We start from the raw sequence: 21,052 nt of genomic DNA, 5'->3' as shown, positions 1-21,052 counted from the left end.
CATCCTCCTAGTGTAGTAATGCTCAAACTTTTTTTAATAAATGGTTTTATTACTATGACTTATAAATGTCATTTCTCATGGAGCCATGTAGTGTATTCTATTTTCTTTCTCTTTATCTCTTTTTAATTTTCTTTTGGAGATAATTACCATATTGTTCCACTTGCATAGTTTTCTACATTTCTGAATTTTTTATGTTATTTATTTTTTTTCTTTTTTGAGACAGAGGCTTGCTCTGTCGCCCAGGCTGGAGTGCAGTGGCATGATCTCGGCTCACTGTAACCTCCACCTCCTGGGTTCAAGTGATTCTCCTGCCTCAGCCTCCTAAGTAGCTGGGATTACAGGCATGTGCCACCATGCCTGGCCTGAATTTTTTAATTTCTTAATTTTTTTTGGAAGTGCTCCATCAACAGCTATCACATGCCTAAATTAGTGTTTTGCCCCTCAAAAGTTTATTATATCAGATAATTTGCCCACTTGCCTTTATCATGGAGACCTAGTATCCAGAGCAGTCCACTCTCCTGCTCTGGCTTTGGTGCCCTGGGCCACTGCACAGCTGTCATCCTGGAACCTTCTCTCACTGCTCTCTTATGTTGCCTCTTCCATTTTCTGAATTCCATTTTTCTCTCGATTCAAGCCCTCATTTTGCTTCAACACATTTTCTAGAAAGTTCCAAAGAAAGAGAACATGGGAGAAATATTTTCTGAGTACATGCAAGTCTTAAAAGGCCTTTCATTTACTCTCAACACTTGATTGATAAATTGGGCACAGATGTATAGATTGGAAATATTTCCCTCAGGATTTTGAAGATGTTACTCCTTGTCTCCCAGTGTTGCTGTTGAAAAAAATCAGATTCTTATTTCTTCATAACCTGTTTTTAAAAATCATAGCAAATCTTTTTTAAGTTCTTCCAACGTGCCAAACACTGTTCTAACCATTCTGCATTATTTAACATTCACATCACATCTCTGTCTTGAACGGGGAGGAGACTGAGACATGGAGAGGTTAAGTAACATGGACGTGTAGGGGTGGGCTGTTGACTGGATGCTTTACCGTTAATGGACATGGGGACTGGCCATTTAACTGGGGGCCTCCAAATGTGAGCATCTACTCTCCTCTCTTCCTGCCTGTTCTCAGAACAAAATGTGAATCTGGAGGAATACTCTGGTTAGGTATGCAGACTCTCAGTTACTCCCAAGTCTCAGCTAGTACCTCATAGTTTCTAGTGTCTTTGAGTCCTGAGTCTCTAACACTCAGTTTCTCCAGAAAACATCCTTCTATTTTCCTACATGGAGAGGACAGTTTGCAGAAATGGTGAATGTGGAGCTAGCTCTACACACAGACATTTAAGTAATCTTTTGGCCTCAGCCTTGCTTTCAGCCTCAGCACCAACTGGTACTTCCAAGTCCAAACCTTTCGTGGATTCTACAGGACATACTGACTTCTTTTCTCATGTGTCCCTCTCAGTAGATATTCTAAGTTGTAGCTCATGTGGCCCTGGTCAGTGAGTTATACCATTAACCCAACTGTTTATATTTTTTTAAATTATGAAATATAAACATACAGGAAGTAATAGGAAATAAGAAAACCATGTATTTACCACTCAGCTTTCTCAATGATCTGAAGCAAATATTTCAAAATAAATAAAAATGCATCATATATATGGTTGGTAACTCCCGTGTATCCCTTCTTGAGCTCATTTCATCCCTCCCTAATAGTTATCAGCCTTCTAAATTGGCATCTATTCTTGCCATTATACTATTTATTATACTGTTGCTACAAATGCATATATCTATAAATAACATAGTTTTATACTTATAAACTTTATTAAAATGATATGCATAGTCTTCCACTTTTTTCATTCAACTTGTGCTTTTGAGATATATTCGTGTTGATTTATATAGTTCATTTTTCATTTATTTTAGCTTCTACATAGTGTTTAGTTGTGTGACTTAACAGTGAATTTAGCCATTCTGTGTCAATAGATACAATTTTTTGCTCTTAAAACAGACATGTAGTGAATATTCTTGCACATCTCTTAGTATGCTTTTATAAGAATTTCTCTGTATGGTTTCCATAAGTATACCAAGATACTGGTCTTCTCAGTCCTTGGGGTAGCAACAGGGAGACCTAGAGTCAGCAAAGCCCCTGAGCTAGTATCCTTTGACCATGAACAATTTTATTTTTCCCCAGTGGCACAGAAAAAAAAAATCATTATTTTTATATAGGAATGCTGAATTAAGGAGATGCACATCTTCAAATTTAATAGATATTACCAAATTGTTCTCCAAAGTAGTTGTACCAGTTTATGTTCTCATCAATGTAAAGTTCTTTTTTACTAAAACAAGGTACTGTAGTGATGGTTAAGAACATTGGCTTTAGTGTTGGACTCGGTGAGTTTGAACCAGACTCCACCTGTAAGCTGTGTGATCGTGGGCAGGTTTCTTGGACTTTGCCTTAGTTTTTTTGTTTGTTTGTTTTAAGAAGGTTGGTTTTATTTTCTGGCAGAATCTTTTAAAATATAAAACAGATAAAACACATTTCAACCCTGCAATCTGGCAGCAAGTTTTTTATATGTCAGAGGATTAGTGGAACATATGCGCTCTGTGACAACTACATAGCCACTTAACCTCTCCGACTCAATTTCTCCAAATGAACGTTAGGAATAGTAAGCCTACCTACTTCCTGAGAATGTGGCAAGGAATAAAACATCAACTAAATAGGCAATAAAATGGGTTGAGTTGTGTTCCAATAAAACTTTATTTACAAAACAGGTGGCAGATTGAATTTGGCCCATGGGCTGTAGTTTGCCAACCTTAGTCTAGAAAAATCATTCAGCGCAGATATTATACAAGAAATTACTAAATGATGTACGTATCATATAAATTTGTGTATATAAGTATATATTTAACACATTGTTAATATGTAAACATGTAATATTATAATATAGAATATAAATGTATTCATTTATTTTTCTTGCTAAACCCAGAGAAATTAGCTACCCTCATTCTTTTAAAAACGATTGTTTCCTCCTGTATATATTACTTATTCGACCAACAAATGTAGTTGTTAAACCTCCATATACTTCAGTAATTTTGAGTTTACTACATAACTTGTTCCATTTATAGATAGCCAATTTTTTTTAAGTTCTGCTTTTGGTCTTTTTTCTTTAACCTAACACTCTACTTTCTGAAGCAACATATTAGAAACCTAGCGTCTCCTGACATAACGTTTGTCTCAGGTTCACCTCTCCCACTCTCCCACCCTCTGTGCCCGGAACAAACTATTCTTATTCTCATAGGAATCTCCTATATGACACTGTCTTCAGCTGATTTGCATTCCATCAATCAGATGTTGTCTACTTTTTAGGTTAGTCACTTTGCTAGGTACTGAAGATGCAGATGTGAACCAGTTTCTCTGAAAGTAGGGCATCCAAAACAGAGTCTAGATGTGGCCTGGCTCACTGGGGGTCCCATGGGATGACTCTCTGTCTCTCAGTCTGTGCATTTTGCTTTCAGTGATGGAACTTGACATCATGCTGCCTTTTTGCCTTTCCTTTCATCCCCCTAAACCCAGGCTCTTATTAGTTCAAAGTTTGGCAAATATTAGGCCCCATATTTTCCTCAAATGAGAATAGCTAGGCTCAGAGTAGTAAGAAACTTACCCAAAGGCAGAATTGAGAATCAAATCCAGATTTTATAACTTCCAAGTCCAGGATTCTTTCTAATATTTCATGCTTCCTCCATACCCAAAACAGATTGTCCTGGTAAAACTTTATATGATTCCAAAACAGTCTGTACCGGTGAAACACTAATGAAGAACTGACCACATGCACAAGACAATAGGGCTTAAAGTACAACCTCTCTCTGACAGATGTCCAAAGGCATGTAAAGTTCATGCATTTGGAATAGGTACATGTCTTCCTACGTTTGGACAAGCCACTCTCCTTCCTGGTAAAGGTGTTAGAGCTAAAATGATAGCATGCAGCAGTTTAGGTCCCCAGGCAAATGCCTCACCCCCATGGCCTACTTGCCAGGTTAGTGAAAGGTGTGTTGGCCTAGACCCTAGACCCTAGACCTGGGGTGGGCTTCCTCCTGCACATACTAGGTGTTCCCAATACCCGAGGGGCCACAAATAGTAATAAGAATAATACTGTTAAAATAGACTAATAACAGACATTTATTGAAAGTTTATTGTGTGCCAGGCACTGAATTATTTAGTATATTATTTAATCCTCACAACATTCTTACGAGGTAGGTACCATTTTAATGTTCATTTGGATAAACAGAGTCAGAAAGGTTGAGTAACTTGCCTACAGTCAGCTAGCAGACAACAGAGAAGGGCCGTAAAGAAGTGCTTTTAACCACTGTGCTATACTTGCCAACTTGTCCAAAACCAGTGAACATTATCCTTTCTAGTCCCAGATTTCTTTCACTGTTTCAGGGATTTGAAAATTAGAAAGTCTCCCTACTCTAGGTGGATCAAAGAAAAAATCATTTATCTGGTCCCCAAATTCAAAGCATCACAAAAGTCTTTATATTCCTGATATTCTAGAAAATATTTATATATAACACCTTCATGTTTGAATAGTCTTTTAAACTATTTCCATTTTATGGATATATCTATGTCTGTATCTATAACTACATAGATGAGCCATTTCTAAATGCATTTACCTTCTAGTTATTGGTCTTACTACTGAACTGAAATTTTCCTTGACAAGTCACAAATGGCCTTATAGTTAGTAAATGAATGGTCAGTTTTCCATCTTTATTTTATGTGATATACCTGCAGCAGGAGACTGTTAAATAATTCCTTATTTTAATTTTTATTTCCTTCTTCATAATGTCGTCCTTTTTTACAGGTTTATCACACAGAAAAAGTCTTTTGGAAACAGTACAATGCTATTAAAATATCAAAATTATTACGGCTATTAGGCTAGAATGAGATCTATATGAAAAGTTGAAGAAAAATTTTAGTACCTGTAAACATACATGCTGTTTTTTCTCTTGTGAAATGGAGATATTCTTGTCAACTAAGTATTTCTTCTTTTCAAGCATGGTTCTTGACTTAGACATATGCGGTTCCTTCCAGAAGTCAGTGGTTTAGGCTTGTGGCCATGTTTCATGGGCTAGGAATGTCCAGGCAGCAGGAGTAATCTCTGGTGTTCTTTTCTAGGTATTTACCTTGTTGTGGATTGCTGACTGGATGGTCCATCACTTCTGGAGGAAAGGAAAGGACCCGGATAGTTTCTCCATCCCCTACCTAACAGCATTGGGTGATCTGCTCGGGACAGCTCTGTTAGCCTTAAGTTTTCATTTTCTTTGGCTTATTGGAGATCGAGATGGAGATGTTGGAGACTAATAAATTCTACAAACTGCTCTCAAGTTACCAAGGAAGAAAATACACGATAACCACTTATAGCTCTTTTTCAAAACTCTTAAATCAGTGGTTTGACTTTTGCCAGGGTACTCTTCAGTTGGCCCTGATTCAATTAAATGGCCTTAATTTTTTTTTAAGGAATTTGCGTCAAAACCAGAATGAAGAGTATTTGTGCTGCTTTTCATAGAATAAATAATTTGACATAGACATAGATATAAGCTCCAGCTCTGAAATTAATTAGGAAAGAATATAGGATGTTTATAGTGAATAATTTTAAAACCACAAACATAGCAGAAATGTACTTTATTATTTAATTTGTAATGCAGGATTAGAAGAAGCAGAGCTCTAGTTTAGCCTTTCTTGTCTCACAGATGTGCTGTATCCCAGGCATGCTATAAAACGAAGGGTGCCCAACCAGGCTTTGAGTCGTATTAACATTGCCCACCTCTATGCTGAGGATAAATTTACCAATTGCTCATATTTAAACTGACCTAAATATGTTTTGCTGAGCATAAGATAAACTCACCTCCATCTAAAATTACCCTGTGCTGATGCCAATTCAATTTCATTTTTGCAAGTTCTTGTCAGGCTAACTTTTAAACATCTAGTGATCTTGAGAGATTGTTAATGAGAGCAGTGGGTTATTTTTTGATCGTTGATTTGTTGGAAAAATGTTGATGTGTTTTAAAAAATGTAATCTTCAAAAGCAGAAGATAACCTGAGATGCATTTGTAGAGACAAGACAGTATGAGAAATTTTGTGTGTGTGTATGTGTGTGTGTGTGTGAGAGAGAGACTTTTGATGAAGAACTAAATCTTGTATTGCTGATAGCAAAGGTCATAGTGCTATTGGAATATCAGCAATATAGTTATTCTTAAACACATTTTATTGACATGTTTTTGTCATTTGGTCCAAAAATTTTGCTACTGACCAGAATTTACTATTTGTTACCTATATTCTTTTCTTTTTTGAGACAGAGTCTTGCTCTGTCACCCAGGCTGGAATGCAGTGGTGTGATCTTGGCTCACTGCAACCTCCGCCTCCTGGGTTCAAGTGATTCTCCTGCCTCAGCCTCCTGAGAGCTGGGATTACAGGAATGTGCCACCACGCCCAGCTAATTTGTTACCTACACTGTAATTAATAATTTATTTTAAAAAGTGGTACTATTTAATATAATCAAGATAGGAGATTTAAAATGAGCAAGTGATTCATTTGCTCTTTTAAAGAAGCCTGTGACTTACCCTTTTAAAAAAGAAGTTGGTGGGTTACCTCAATTACTGTTCATGCTTAAACTATCCATTTGTACAGGCTTATTTCTATATGGGACCCTATCGTATATACTATATTTCTCAAATATTTTTTCTAAAACTCTGGCCTATATTCTAAACACTTGACCAACATCTTAGTTATTGAATAGGTAACCATTTTTAAAGCACGTGTAGTTCATTTTTTAAAATTCAATCTCAAGACCGTTAGATATTTAATAATTTAAGCTGATAAGGTTATCAAAATGCACATTAACTTTGATCATCATGATTCAAGTTGTAACTTTGTGTTATACAAATATTAGGTTGTTTATAAATATATTGGGAAAAGTATTCTTGTTAAGCTCTTTTAAATGAGGGTACTGTGGTTTAGAGTTATATATTTTGCTTATTTTAAACTTTATTCCATTCTGCCTTATAATGAAACTTTTAAGGCAGAGAACTGAACTAATTATAGAATTTCTCCTTTGGAGAGTTATAATGTCACATAGTGAACATTCTTATAAAAGAAAGAATAAGTTTAAGTTGATGAATATTTAACTGCAAAGATTTTTTACTTAAAAAAAATCCATGAATAATATCTTTGATTTTATTGTAAAGCATTTGCAAATTATTTACATTTCGGCTGTATGATTCATAAACATTTACGTTTCCCAATGATTTCTATTTTGATTTTTTAAAAATATACAGGGCAAGCTACATTTGAAAAGCATTAAATTCCAGTACACATTCCAGCACACAATATCATTTAATACTCACAGTAGTACCTGTGAAATATGTCAGATGGATGTTCCTATGTCTGTTTTACAGCAGAGGAAACTGACATTCAGAGAACTTGGATTTCTAAGATTGTACCACTGCAAAATGACCAAATTGTGAACCTAACATCCAGGTTTTCATAATGCCAGTACTCCTTCTATGACACGTTTATGACCCTCCAAATATACCAAGACTACCTAACCACTTCACCGAGAGGAAGCCAACCGGAAAACAGAATTTTAAAAGTATAATAGAGTATTACTACATCTTTTCAATTTCAGACAAAGAAATCTCCATTTATTATATCCTGATGGTGAGTATTGCCAGCTCGAAATTATTCATATTCCTAAGACAAGGAAAATATAGGTAAATGAAAATATTGAAATAAAGAACAATGCCTTAATTTGTAAAATGTGTCATTGCTACCACCCTGCCCAGGTCTGGCCATTTGCCATAAATGCTGTTAAATACAATGACTGATAGAGTTCTGTCTCCTTTCTCTTTTGCTACCCAACCTTGGTTAGAGCAACCAGATGTCTAAAAGGCATGTAATAGAAGAAGAAAAAAAAATTAGTCACCAATTCACTGATTATAAAAGGGATGTATATTCCTTTAAATTATGACTGACCTTTTGAAAGCCTTCACATAAGTAAGCAACAGATAAAATGACTCATTTACCCACAACAATCTAGTATTAGTCTTAAGTAGTGTTAATTCACTGTCTTTTATACAACATAAAAACTTCTGCTTTCCAAACTTCTTCCTTTTCACTAATTTATCAGCCACTTTATTTATACACAGATAACACTTTTAAAAACATTTTTCTTTCTTGCCCATTTTTTTTCTTTCGAAAATAGTTTCTTAGAACCTGATAAAATGGAAACTTATGGTAATATATCTTCTGGGAGATATCCAAAAATTCCACACCATAAACTATCAATGATGTAGCCAAATAAAGGCCATTCAAAAAAATCTTTCAGTAATTGGGCTTCCTTGCCTTATATCTATGGTATAGTGTACCCATTTATAATGGGGTTCTGCCATCTTCCAATTGTTTTAAACTCAAATAAGAATAAACTTTAAGAAATAATTACCCAGTCTTGTTATGCTTGCTTCTTGATGAACTAGGGAACATCAAGCCAGTGTGGAAATCTCCCAGAGGAGACTGGGGTAATTTATGTATACATAGGATACCCCCAATGCATTGCTTTACTACTTTTTGATCATCAAATACTCTCCTCATTTCCTCACTCCTCTCATTATCCAGCTTACATTGCTTGGTTCATCAATCCATACATCTGCAACTGCCTCTCTCATGCTGGCAGGACAGAACACAAACTCTGGATAAAGACAGCTCTCTATGTTTTGCCTGTACCTGAGTGCTCAATATGGCTCATGAAAAACACACAACTCCTCTGACAGATGTTTAAATTTATAACCTCAGATATCAAGTTAACCCTCAACTACCCAGCAACCTACTCTATTTCTCTAATGACTTTACTTTCTGAGACAGGTCTTTGTCCCCAGCACTTTACTGAAACCAAACTTGTTGTCAACCTAGATAGTAAACAGAGATAAGGTTTCTAAAAGAAAATGATATTCAAGAATAGGCATTGCAATGTGAATACACGTGCCACAGTGTTCTCATTGCATATGAACTACCTGCATATTCAGGGAGGTAAAGGAAGGAGGATGTTTTTAAAGAAGGATTAGGAATTATTTTGAGATAATTATCCTTGGTTACAGGGATCAATAGCAAGCATGATGCCAGTCTGAGGTTGAACAGGCATTTGCTGGGCAGATACTCTCACAGAAGTATTTTTTGTGTGTAAGGTTGCAATGGCCTTTGTACAACGTTGTGGTTTTTGCAGAGTCTTTTGTGATGGTTTTTGTTATTGGGCATTTATGCATGATAAACCTTTCTTCACGGCCTTCTCTGGCTCTATTTGTCAGAGTTTTATTAACACAAGTGACTCCATTATGTTTCTGACAAGTTTCACATTTCCCCCTTTTGATCAAGATATTTCTCCAAAAGCATCACTGACCAACCATCCTGTATTCAGGTGTTGATATCCCCTGGTGCCAGGATGGGCCTGTCCTGGGTTGCTGATCTGGTCCTATGTTGGAGGAAGTGAATGGTGGCTAGGAGTCAGTGTCAAAACCCTATTATCCACATTTGAGCAACAAGGGAGGTTTGCAGGGAGTGGATCTCAGGCTAAGTCTATCTGGAGTCCGTTATTAAGTTCAATTTTTTCTGTTCCATAGTCGTTTGCTGTTATCTCAAGGTGCTGGGCCAGCATTGTTCTGTTAGGAGTTCTACTTCTGCAAAAATTTAACAAGTAATAGTGCAAACTTTAAAAAGGAAATAATAGTAATATGAAAATCCCAGTTTGCATAATGGTTTTGAGCTGTGAATCTAGGCTTAAAGGCAACCAATTGAATGAAGCAAATGAAGGGAATTAGGTAAGACCTGTTGTAACCATGTGGCTGTTTTTATTTTGCTTATATGGGTTTCAACTTTCCCAGAGGGATTTATCCAGGTACAGCATGTAATATTTGCAATAGCACAGACATTTTCTTATTTAGCCAATAAATAATATAGAGCTATTCATCATCTAGTATCCCATGACTGGGTTGAATTAAAGCAAAAGGTGAGCACTAATTGTATTAAGGATGTTGCCAAAGTCACCCAATAAGTGGGCTAAGGAATCTTTTAGATTAGTTTCTGTCTAGTTACTGGCAGAAGCTACTGATTAAGAAATTTAAATTACACCATTATCCTGCCAAGTGAAAAAGGTAGCAGTAAGGGAGGTCAGGGTCTTGTTATGATATAGAGTCTTGTGCCAATGTCTTGGGAAAAGCTGTCTACAGCATGAAAATGTCAATTTCTTATCCTGTTTGCAGTCTGAACGTCTCTGGTTATGGCATTAGGCAGTTTGGTGAACTTTTTGTATGGCCCATACATCAGGCACAAGACTTGTTCCTTAAAATGTATCATTTCAGCTTATAGAGATTTAGGAACAGAGCAGTTCCTGTTCTTAGTAATTCCATGGAAGAAAGTTGGATTAGAGGAATATAAAAGAATTCAGGATCTAGTCTACTCTATAGGTAAATAAGAACCTGAAAACAATGCACAGAGCTACAATCTAATAGCAGATGTATTATAGCCTTTTCTTTATAAACATAAGTTTTTCTGCCCATGTTGATCACACAGGAACCTCAAATTTAAAAACCTCTTGAGGAAGCCAAACTAAGGAAGACTTTAGATGTTACCTACAGTCCTAAGGCTCCTGAGCCTGCCAGGAAGTGAGTTTTTATTCACTGTAAGGCTGAGAACCCTTGAAGTCGGCATTCTGTGCACATTCTCCAATCTATATCAGTCAAAACCTTGGTAATATAACCAGTGTTTTCATTGTATACAGTTATAGAAAGCAGATTTTTACTGAATTTATGCAAATAACCATGAATTGTTCCCACATTTTGGAGGCATCAAGTAGGTAGAAAAGCAAATGCTTCCATCTTTGTTCACACAAGTATACTTTACCAAATTTCTGTAAACTATGGATAACTTAAGAAAGAAAAGTTCCTTAAAAAAATCCTTAAATAAAACATTGAAGAACCAATAATGTTTCAAATAAACATAAAACATCTTCATCAGTTACTTAATCTTATGTAATAAATTTTGTCTTGCTTGATCTTGATTATCGGTTTTATGAACCCATCAGTTTCTTCATTAGAGTTTTGAAAATTTTAATGTAGTCCATTGATCTTACAGTTATTAGAAATCTGTATTTAAGAGTACTTGTTAGAGTATTTTCATGAAACTAATTCCAAATGCTTTTGGAGAAAATCAAAACAATAATTGTGAATGACAGAGACTTACAATAGCCATGGTTAAAAATCTGACTTTGGTTCATTATAATCAGCAATTGACAAGGAAATTTGGTTATTTTGTGGCATATAATATAATAACCAGAATTATGGCCAAGAAGATATTAGATTTCTAAGAGTTTTATACATTTTGGGGCCATTCATATCAATAACATGCCCATTAATGTAACTGAAAGAAAACCTAGCATCACTTATCATTTGACAATAATTCCCATACAATTTACTAAGCAAGCTTAGTCACTTAATGTCTCTACAAGATGAAAGATACATCCTTTGAGGCTCTCCAGCGGCCCACATGGAAAATCCTGAAGTTAATTCTAGGTCAAAAAGATTTAATTTAGAATGTTGATCCTGGAGAAGCCTGCCAAAGATGTCAAAGAGTTCAAAATACTTGATCAAAACAGGATCGCAGGTCACTGGGAAATAATAGCCAGTCATTTAACCAGAGTGCCAGAGTGATAATCCAAAGACTTCAAAAGCAACACAAGAAGTTTCATAAATGTAAAAAAAAAAAAAAAAAAGGCAACTTTTCAAAGCTCAGTTTTCTACATAATAATAAAATGAAGACAAGAGGAAATTATCTTGATAAAATATAAAATATTTGCTTTTAGGCCAGTTACCAAAAGGTAAAGAAAACCTCCTCCAGTGTAACTGCTTCTCCTTATGGGAAGCCTATTTAGATAATCTGGAAGTCAAACCTCATGAAAGGGTACTTGAACTTAATCAGGCACAGGAAGAGTGTGCCCAAGGTTATGAATGTATACCATATTATAGAGAAATGTAAACAAGAAAACCAATACCTTGAGCAGGGGAATATGTGTGTCTTAGTAACATCATCAGAAGTTTCCTAGTGACATGGAACAATTCAGACACATTAAGAAAAGCCAACAGAATTAAGTTATACTAGAAGAAAACACTAATTTTCCAGGCCTTCAAGATAAACATTTTACTGTCAGGTTATAACGACAGAGTTAGAGCTGGAGAAAAAAGTTAAGGAATAACAAAAAAGTTGAAGGAGAGAGAGATCATCTCAGTCCTTCTCAAGAAGAGAAAGAACAGGAGGCAATGATGTTATGACCTGCAAATCACATGTCCCTAGATACAGCCAAAGTCGAACTTCTGAGAAATAGATCTGAGAAGCTTCAGTAGGAAAAGTTTACCTTGATAAGTGAAATCACCAATCTGAATAAAGACAGCATTTTCAGCCTGAAACTAGGGACATTAAATGAATGTCAGGAAGAAATGTGGCAGAAATAGAAATTGTGTACAGTTTAGAAAATGGCTGCTAAAGAAACAGATTTTAGAGTTAAAATAAAATCTCTTGTAATTTTGCTAAGAGCAGATCAATAATTTGAGAAAACCTTGCTATTCTAGCATAGGCGACCAAAATTTAATTTTGTGTTAGTGTATTTTAATATCAAAGCTCAATCCTTAGAAAACTTACAAATAATTCCCTTCCAATTGTAACCAACATGATCACAAAAAATTCCTTTTATAAATTCATTCTTCACAACCCTTATCATGATTTACTCAGACACTCGATGATACGCCTAGCTTTTTTGCTTTGTCCTCTACTTCCTCTTTCTTAAATAACCAGTCATTTGATGTTAGGACAAAAATATGCCACTCGAGATTCTTTCTCATACAAAATTATTCTTTTCCTCTTAAAATTCCTTACCAAAAACATGTCTTCACTGTCAAAGTCACCAATAGCCTCCACATTGCCAAATCCAATGATCAATTTCTAATAAGAATTCTTACCTTATTTAATCTGTAAAGGCATTTAACAGAATCTCCTTGAAATATTTTCTTGACTTTGCTTCCAAAAGTCTGCCCTTCGCTTTCTTTCCTTACCTTACTAAAAGCCCCTTCTCAGTTTGTTTTGCTGGTTGCTTCTCTTGTTCTCAGTCTCTAAATGTTGGAATGCTCTAGGACTCAGTTTTATCATCTCTTCTCTACTTTCTTTCCCTATGTGATCTTACCCATCTTATTGTTAAATATCATCTGTACTGATTATTTCAAAATTATCTAGTCCCAGACTCTCAATTGAGTTTTAAATCTGTATTTTCAAATACCTGCCAGACAACTCTACTTGAACGACTACTAGGTATCTCAAGCATTTGAACACTGTCATCCACCTGGATCTAATTGACATCTATAGAACACTTTATCCAACACATGCAGAATACATGTTGAAGGTTAATCTCCTTAGCAAACAAAGAACTTTTATAAATCAAGGGAAAAAATACCAACAACCCAATAGTAAAATAACCAGAGGAGAGATGGTTCACAGAAAAAAAAAAATCTTTAATACCACTCAAAAAAATGCTAATTAAAATCACACGGAGATACTACTTACCTATCAGATTGGCAAAATTCAAAACTGGATAAAACATTCCCTTGGCAAGGCTGTAGGGAGACAAAATTGCTGGTGGTAGAACAGAATAAAAGCTCTGTAGTGGGGAATCTGGCCATATATAACAAAATTACAAATGCACTTGCCATCCTATTCTGTAATTCCGCCATTACTAGGCAAGGAAAGGCTGGACACTTTGCTGCATGATTTATAGCAAAGTTTGGCAAATTTCAGCCAGTGGGCCAAATCCAGTTTGCTGCCTGGATAAATAAAGCTTATTAGAATTCAGCCATGTCCATTCATTTCCATAAGGTCTGTGGCTGCTCTCTCTGTACACAGCAGAATTGAGTAGCTTCAAAACACACCATAGAGCTTGAAAGCCTAAAATCTTTACTATCTGTCCCTACACACACACACACACACACTCTCTCTCTCACCTACCCCTTCTTTAGAGTGAATTCCTAATTTCTAAATCTCGTTTCTAAGTCTCCCCCCGATACTAAGACCAGCTGGGGTCAGCAGTGCCATCTGGGCAGGGTGCCCCAACTTAGAACTGATCCTGTATGGTATCCAGTTGGCAGAAGCTTCTACCTTACAGTTTTGTAATTTGCCATCCAAAGCCTGAGACTGGCCAGTGGGCTGGCAGTGGGCCTAGTTTCTGTTTTTCCCCTTGTTTGAGGTCCACCAGAGACCAGAGACTCATGCCTACGGGGTAGTTCCAGGATTCTATGGCCAGCCCTCGTTCCAGGAAGGCAATTTGATGAGTTGATTACTCTTACTGACCAAAATGACATGTTGATTTTGTGTGACTCTCATGTCAGACACAAGGCAAGTTGAGAGTTCTGGGCCACTAACTGTCCATAGTTAACCCTTGGACTCAAGCCGTGGCTGTCTCATGTCAGCATTCTGGCTGCCGTGTTGCCTCCCGTCTAGAGCATTCAAGTCTGACACGGTGGTAGCAGTCACCCTTTACCCTGTGCATACTTCATCACTTGCACTCAGGGAGGTTTCCCCACCCCCTCTGCTGGCTCTAGAGCACATGTCAGGCAGGTCTCTAGGGATGGCTGTCCCTTTCTCTTCTGAAGGTATTCAAGACCACTGCTCCACAGCTGGCCCTTTCAATTGGTGTCCTTGCCTGCCATCGATGTGGTGATGTCAGTGTGGTACCACTTCAATACAAATAGGTTCTGAAGAGCCCTGGCATTGCAACTAGTAACAATATTGGTAACTTTTCCTTGCAGTGGGAGACAGGAATTTAGCCAGGAATAACATTTGACAATAAAGAAAAAACACAAAAAGATAGTATCTGGACACTATGAAGAATCTTCATTTGCACTTACTGGACAATAGCCAAATGTGTAAGTACCTCTTTTCTATCCATTACACTAAATCTTCATCGATAAATCACTAAGCTTCAAATGGGTTCAAGAATTTTGCAGAATAGTTTAAAGCCAAATGGCCTATGAGGGCAGTGGCCCTGCAAAGAATATTTGTCTGGAGCTCCACACATCCTAGGGGCTGCCCTGCATCCAACTTTTTGAAATCTATTCTACAGATACTTCCAGACATACATGTAATGATATACTTCAATATTATTTATTATAGCTTTGTAATAGCAAAAGATAAGACAACAACTCAGGGCTCCTAGTGGAATAAATTATGGTACGTCCATACAATGGAACATTATGCAACTGAGAGACAAAAGGAATAGGAAATATCTTTACAAATGTATATGGTAAGATCTCCAGGATACATAGTAAGGTGAAAAAAGCAAGGCATGGAACAGTATATAAAATATCTTCCCTTTTTGTAAGGTTGTGAGAAACAGGGTATTTCTCTCATTGGGAAATAAACATTTGAGCAAGAAACAATGGAAGACAAATCAGGAAACTGAGAAAAATGGTTACCTATAGGGGACAAGGCATAATAAACTGAATGGGAATAGGGATGAGGACACGACTGGTCAGTGTATATTTCATAGATCACCTTCATTTTTGAATGATGTATCTCAAAAAATCATTTAGAACTTTTATTTTTAAAGAAAAATATATTCTTTGCTCTATTGATATACCATTGTAGAAATCGGTCCTAAGGTAATAACCAGAATATACATTGCAGCAATTTTCAGCTTTAAATTTTTCATTTGAAAACAGACAAGCTGGGACTGGTGGCCCATGCCTGTAATCCCAACACTTTGGGAGGCCAAGTGAGAGGATCTCTTTTTTTTTTTTTTCGAGACGGAGTCTCGCTCTGTCGCCCAGGTTGGAATGCAGTGGCCAGATCTCAGCTCAGTGCAAGCTCCACCCCCAGGTTTACGCCATTCTCCTGCCTCAGCCTCCTGAGTAGCTGGGACTACAGGCGCCCACCACCTTGCCCAGCTAGTTTTTTGTATTTTTTAGTAGAGACGGGGTTTCACCGTGTTAGCCAGGATGGTCTCGATCTCCTGACCTCGTGATCTGCCCGTCTCGGCCTCCCAAAGAAGTGAGAGGATCTCTTGAGGCCAGGCATTCAAGACCAGCCTGGGCAACACAGTGAGACCCTATCTCTTAAAAAAAAAAAATTTAGCCAGGCATGGTGGCATGCACCTGTAGTCCCAGCTACTTGGGAGGCTGAGGCAGGAAGATCACTTGAGCCTAGGAATTTGATGTTATAATGAGCTATGATTGCACCACTGCACTCCATCCAGCCTGGGTGACAGAGCAAGATTCTGTCTCAAAAAACAAACAAACAAAACAGACTTTAAAAAAAAAATGGGTACTATATATTATAGTCAGTAAATTTATATTTTAAAGTTCATTTGATGAGTTTGGAAAATATTTATTAAATAATGTGTAAAAAACACTGAGTACAAAACTTTATCTGGAATGACACTAATTTTTTAAGACACCAAAATATTTTAAATGTTTTGCTCTGGCATGATGTGTTTATGGATTTTTTTTCTTTTTAAACCCTTCTGTGTGCTGAAAAATTTTCAAAAATGAACCTGTACTTTTATATTTATTTTTTTGAATTACTTAATAATTTATTACTTTTCTAGACAATAGATCCCCAGCTCAAATAGTAGTTAACTATTGGGTTTTGGGGTCTTAAAAAATAAAAAAAGATTTGATTTTGTCCTGTTTGTAATGAGTACCTGATGTTTAAAAAAATGAACATCCTTTTTATTCGTACAGATGAGAGAAAAATATTCCATAGAAATGGAACATTTAGTACTTAAAGACACTAAAATGGGGTATTATTAGTAAGAAGAAATAGTGAATAAATATGGGCCTAGAAGAATAACATTTTTCTCCCTATCTGCTTCTTTAGGCAAGTGATAATGTTATACTAACTTAGGCTTCTGGACTTCTGATAATTCCCCAGTTCAGGGGCTTCTCTGGTCCTTCTCCTGGATCACACCAAACTCCACGGATTTGGCACAAAACCCAATCATGTCTGGCTTACTACAAATCATCCTGTCCAGCTCCATGAACTTGGCCAGGAGGGCAGTTTCGGAGTTTCTCTTTTCCACCCTTTCTCCTCCACTGCCCTTAGCAGGTGGTTCTGACTCCAGGGAGGAAGGGCTGAGGCCTCTGGATATGCTTCCTCAGTAACCCTTGTCCCTGCCTTGACATGCCCATATTGTTTCAAGCTCACCCTTCCAACCCATCCATTTCTACCACCATTTCCTCTCTTTAGGCACCAGTGGCCCACTTCTCTGCTCTATCATACGTACAAATTTCTTTTTTTTTTCCCGCCCCCTTGGGAAAGGAAAGCCTCCATCTGAGCTTACCAACACCATTCTACTTTCTCCCTCTATATTGGTCAATCTGTACAAAGGAAGAGACTCCGACCTTCCTCTTCCTGGGCCATTGGCTTCTCTGCTTAGCACATGGGGACAGCGCGTGGCACAACTTAACTCAAGGGGAAGCTCAGGGAATGTGCGTCCTCCTGTGTGCCCAGGCAGAAGATGGGAAGAAGAAATGAAATTGAGTTTAACACATAGCATTTGTGTCTCCACCGCAGGGACTTAAGACTTGGTATATTCAAGAAGACATCGCCCAGGCGGAGGCGAAGGGCTTGAGGGCTGTTGAGAAACAGAAGAAAGAGAAACCCCATGCAGCTAACAGACCCAGTCACTAAGGTCACATTCCACTCCTCAGGGCAGAAAATCTAAGTGACCCATCTGGGCTCTGGCTTCGATCTGCTGTGGCCAGGTTAAGGGAGCAGAGATCCACATGGTGATTGGACCACCTCTTCCAGTGCTGTGAGTCCTCTCACAGAGGAGGAGTAAGCGGAAAAAGAATGTTGGGCACCTCAGGAGTGCACACCAAAGCCAATCTGCAGGATCATAGGAAAGGTGCCTGAAGTTTATTTTATGAACTGCTTAAGATAGAACAGAAACAACTTTGCCTTACACTTTACACATTACTTATCAGGCACTTGCAGGAAAGTAAAAGTTGCAAAGTAAAGTTACATAACAGCGAGTAAAATCCTAAAAAGGTAGTTCTACACACACACACACACACACGCACACACACACACACAGAGAGAGAGAATGCATGGAAAATATGTGGAAAGTGTTTCCTCAAACAATGAATGACTTTTAAACTAATACCTCTCTTCTAGATTGTTTAAGAAATGAGATACTCTTAGGTTGAATCCCTTTTCACCCTCAGATCAAAATGACAATGTCAATAGGCCAAAACCAGAGACTAAACTCAGCTCCAGACGTTTTGTGGGAATGAGAAGCAATGGATTCACCTGAATCTTGGTGAAGTCAACCTGTATTCCATGGGCAACTCTGGGCCCAGGGTTGGGCAGATAGTAAAGTGACATTTTAGGTTCAGCTTGCTTCAGGGCAATGGTAAAACTAAAGTCTTTAAAAGCTGATTTCCAAAAGGTCTTTTGCCTAAAGGCAGTAGTCAAGTAGTTTTGGGACATAGTCTCTTTTGCCTTGACTTTGTATTTCTATTAGTGAATTAACAGTTGATGTTTATATCATTCATTGGAATATTACTGTCATCCATATAATTGTGTGTGTCTGTGTCATGAAATTTGGACTTTATGCACACAATGATGTGCATCATATAAATCACCAGGAAGGTACGTTAAGCTAAGTACTGCTAGGGATTTGTTACACCGTTCCTTTTGAAAGGACACCATCTGAATATGAGATTCTGTTGCTGCAGCTATAAATTAATATGTATGATGCAGGCATTGCAAAGTGTTTTTTAAAGAAATTATTACTTGTGTTTTCATTGTTTGCTTTAATGGTTTCTGCTAATGGCATTTCAGCAGTTGAATGTAACAGAAACATGAAATGCCTGTTTATACAGTGGATAGTCGTGATAGATGCTGACCGGATTTGGCATACTCGTGTGATTTCATATGGCTCAATATTAAAGAGACAGGTTTTATAGGGCCCCAATGCAAGCTGATCTAGGCCATGAGTGAAGTTAACAAGCTTTAATTAAGCGTCACATGTGAAACTACTTCTGTTTTTAACACCGAGAGGACTCCAAAAGGATAAAATATGGCATTCTCAATATTCATGGTAAATGATGTGAGAGGACCAAAGATTTATATGTGAGAAAATTTAAAGCAGTTATTAATAAGAGTAAAAATCATGAACAAACTAAATGTCCAGCAATAGAGAAATGGTTAAAAAACTATGGTACATAAAATTTGCAAAATACGTATCCTCATGGACAATCATCTTTTCCAAAAACATTTAATGACATGGGGGAAAATTTCCCAATATAATGGAAGTGAAACAAGACATGGCATAGAGAGAGAGAGAATGCATAGAATATATGTGGAAAGTGTTTCCTCAAACAGTGAATGATTTTTAAACTAATACATCTCTTCCAGATTGTTTAGGAAATGAAATACTCTTAGATTGAATCCCCTTTTCACCCTCAGATCAAAAGGGCAGTGTCTGTAGGCCAAAACCAGAGATTAGATTCAGCTCCAGACCTTTGGTGGGAAAGAGAAGTAACGGATTCACTCGAGTTTGCTGTGGACTCCTCCACTATCTCCCACCCAGGGATTAGAGAGAAGCAAAGAAAGTCACATAGGTTTATCAATTTTCCTAAGTCAAAGCTAAGAAACTGTAATACAACTCAGGGAGAAGTAAATGAATCCTCACAAAGCTCAGGTATATACTTTCAGACCTTATTTTGAAGAAAACAGCATCAGAACTCACCCTTATCCAGACCCTTTCGAGCTCAACTCCCAGCCGCAACGAGAGGCCTCCTTCACTGAGCCCGCGCTCGCTGCTGCCCCTGATGGCGTCAACAGAAACTGCAAGGAGGCCAGTGGCTACGGAGAATCCACAGGTCGTGGAATTGAGCACGTCGTCGTGAGCTATTTCTGCAGGAGTGAGTGGTGGTGTGCCCAAGGGGAGAAGGCAGAAGTGGGAATAAATAGGGTATAAGCGAGGGCCGCCTAGCACAGCGCTGAGGGCTTAGCCAGTGTTTCACACTCGCGCATTAGAGTCACCTGAATCCCTAAAAGAAACACAGATGGCTCCACCCCACTTCAGATTAATTGAGTCAGCTGTGGGGCCTGCGCACCTCAGAGCCCTAGTACAGCAGAGAGCAGTGCGGTACAAGTTCAGTAAGTCAGGAACGCCGCTGATCAGCTCCTGCCGCCTCCCCGATTCAGCTTCCTGACAGCCCCTGGGGGATTGATTCAAGGCCTTTCCATCCTCTTTCACGGCGCCGTGTATGTCTGCTTCAGCAAAGGGGCCGGTGGGGAGGCTGGCCTCCCGTCCTACCTTCAGTGAACGACGGCAGCCCCTCACCTGTAGGCCACGGAACACAGAGGGACATCGAGGACCAGTGGAAGTCCCAACTTTCCTCTTCCCCTAAGGTGGCTTGAGACATGCTCTGGGGACAGAAATAAGAAGGGACTCCCACAGGGCCCACACTGACTTTGAAGTGGAAGACTCGGGATGGGGCTCAGAAGAAAAATATGCATTGTTGTTGTTTTTAATATTGTAATAGATACAATCAAATATAACTTGTATACATTCTATTGTCTGTATATCATGATGTTTTGACTTCTTAAAAACCCATAAGAATGATACAATGGACAGTGGGGACTGGGGGAGGGGGAGAAAGGGTAGGAAGGGGGTGAGGGATACAAGGTTACAAATTGGGTATAATGTATACTGGTCGAGTAATGAGTGCACCAAAATCTCACAAATCATCACTGAAGAATTTACTCAGCTGGGCACGGTGGCTCACGCCTGTAATCCCAGTACTTTGGGGGGCCGAGGAGGATGGATCACCTGAGGTCAGGAGTTCGAGACCAGCCTGGCCAACATGGGGAAACCCCGTCTCTACTAAAAATACAAAAATAAACCGGGCGTAGTGACGGCGTGCCTGTAATCCCAGCTGCTAGGGAGACTGAGGCAGGA

At 38.1% G+C, this 21,052-nt stretch overlaps 1 protein-coding gene and 1 long non-coding RNA gene across 8 annotated transcripts in view; one reads left to right on the top strand and one right to left on the bottom strand.

Annotated features, from left to right (window-relative positions):
* The window catches only part of SLC41A2 (solute carrier family 41 member 2), a 147,433-nt gene extending 139,549 nt beyond the window's left edge, over positions 1 to 7,884 (top strand). For all 7 annotated transcript variants that reach the window (XM_017895330.1, XM_017895325.1, XM_017895327.1 and 4 more), the window contains one exon: positions 5,173 to 7,884. In XM_017895330.1, the coding sequence (XP_017750819.1) occupies positions 5,173 to 5,358 (186 nt within the window). In that variant the 3' untranslated portion in view covers positions 5,359 to 7,884. The remainder of the gene's footprint in view (positions 1 to 5,172) is intronic.
* On the bottom strand, positions 386 to 20,714 carry LOC108544275 (uncharacterized). The gene is made up of 3 exons (XR_001889785.1): positions 19,835 to 20,714; positions 4,977 to 5,216; positions 386 to 659 (listed from the first exon to the last, which is right to left on the bottom strand). It is a non-coding gene; the product is annotated as an uncharacterized LOC108544275 (long non-coding RNA).
* Positions 20,715 to 21,052: the final 338 nt, after the last annotated feature.

This window comes from Rhinopithecus bieti, unplaced genomic scaffold (genome assembly GCF_001698545.2).
Source record: "Rhinopithecus bieti isolate Rb0 unplaced genomic scaffold, ASM169854v2 scaffold_24306, whole genome shotgun sequence".
In the NCBI taxonomy this organism is placed as follows: Eukaryota; Metazoa; Chordata; class Mammalia; order Primates; family Cercopithecidae; genus Rhinopithecus; species Rhinopithecus bieti.
Note: the sequence above shows the minus strand (reverse complement) of the source record. Positions and strands in the feature narration are given on the sequence as shown.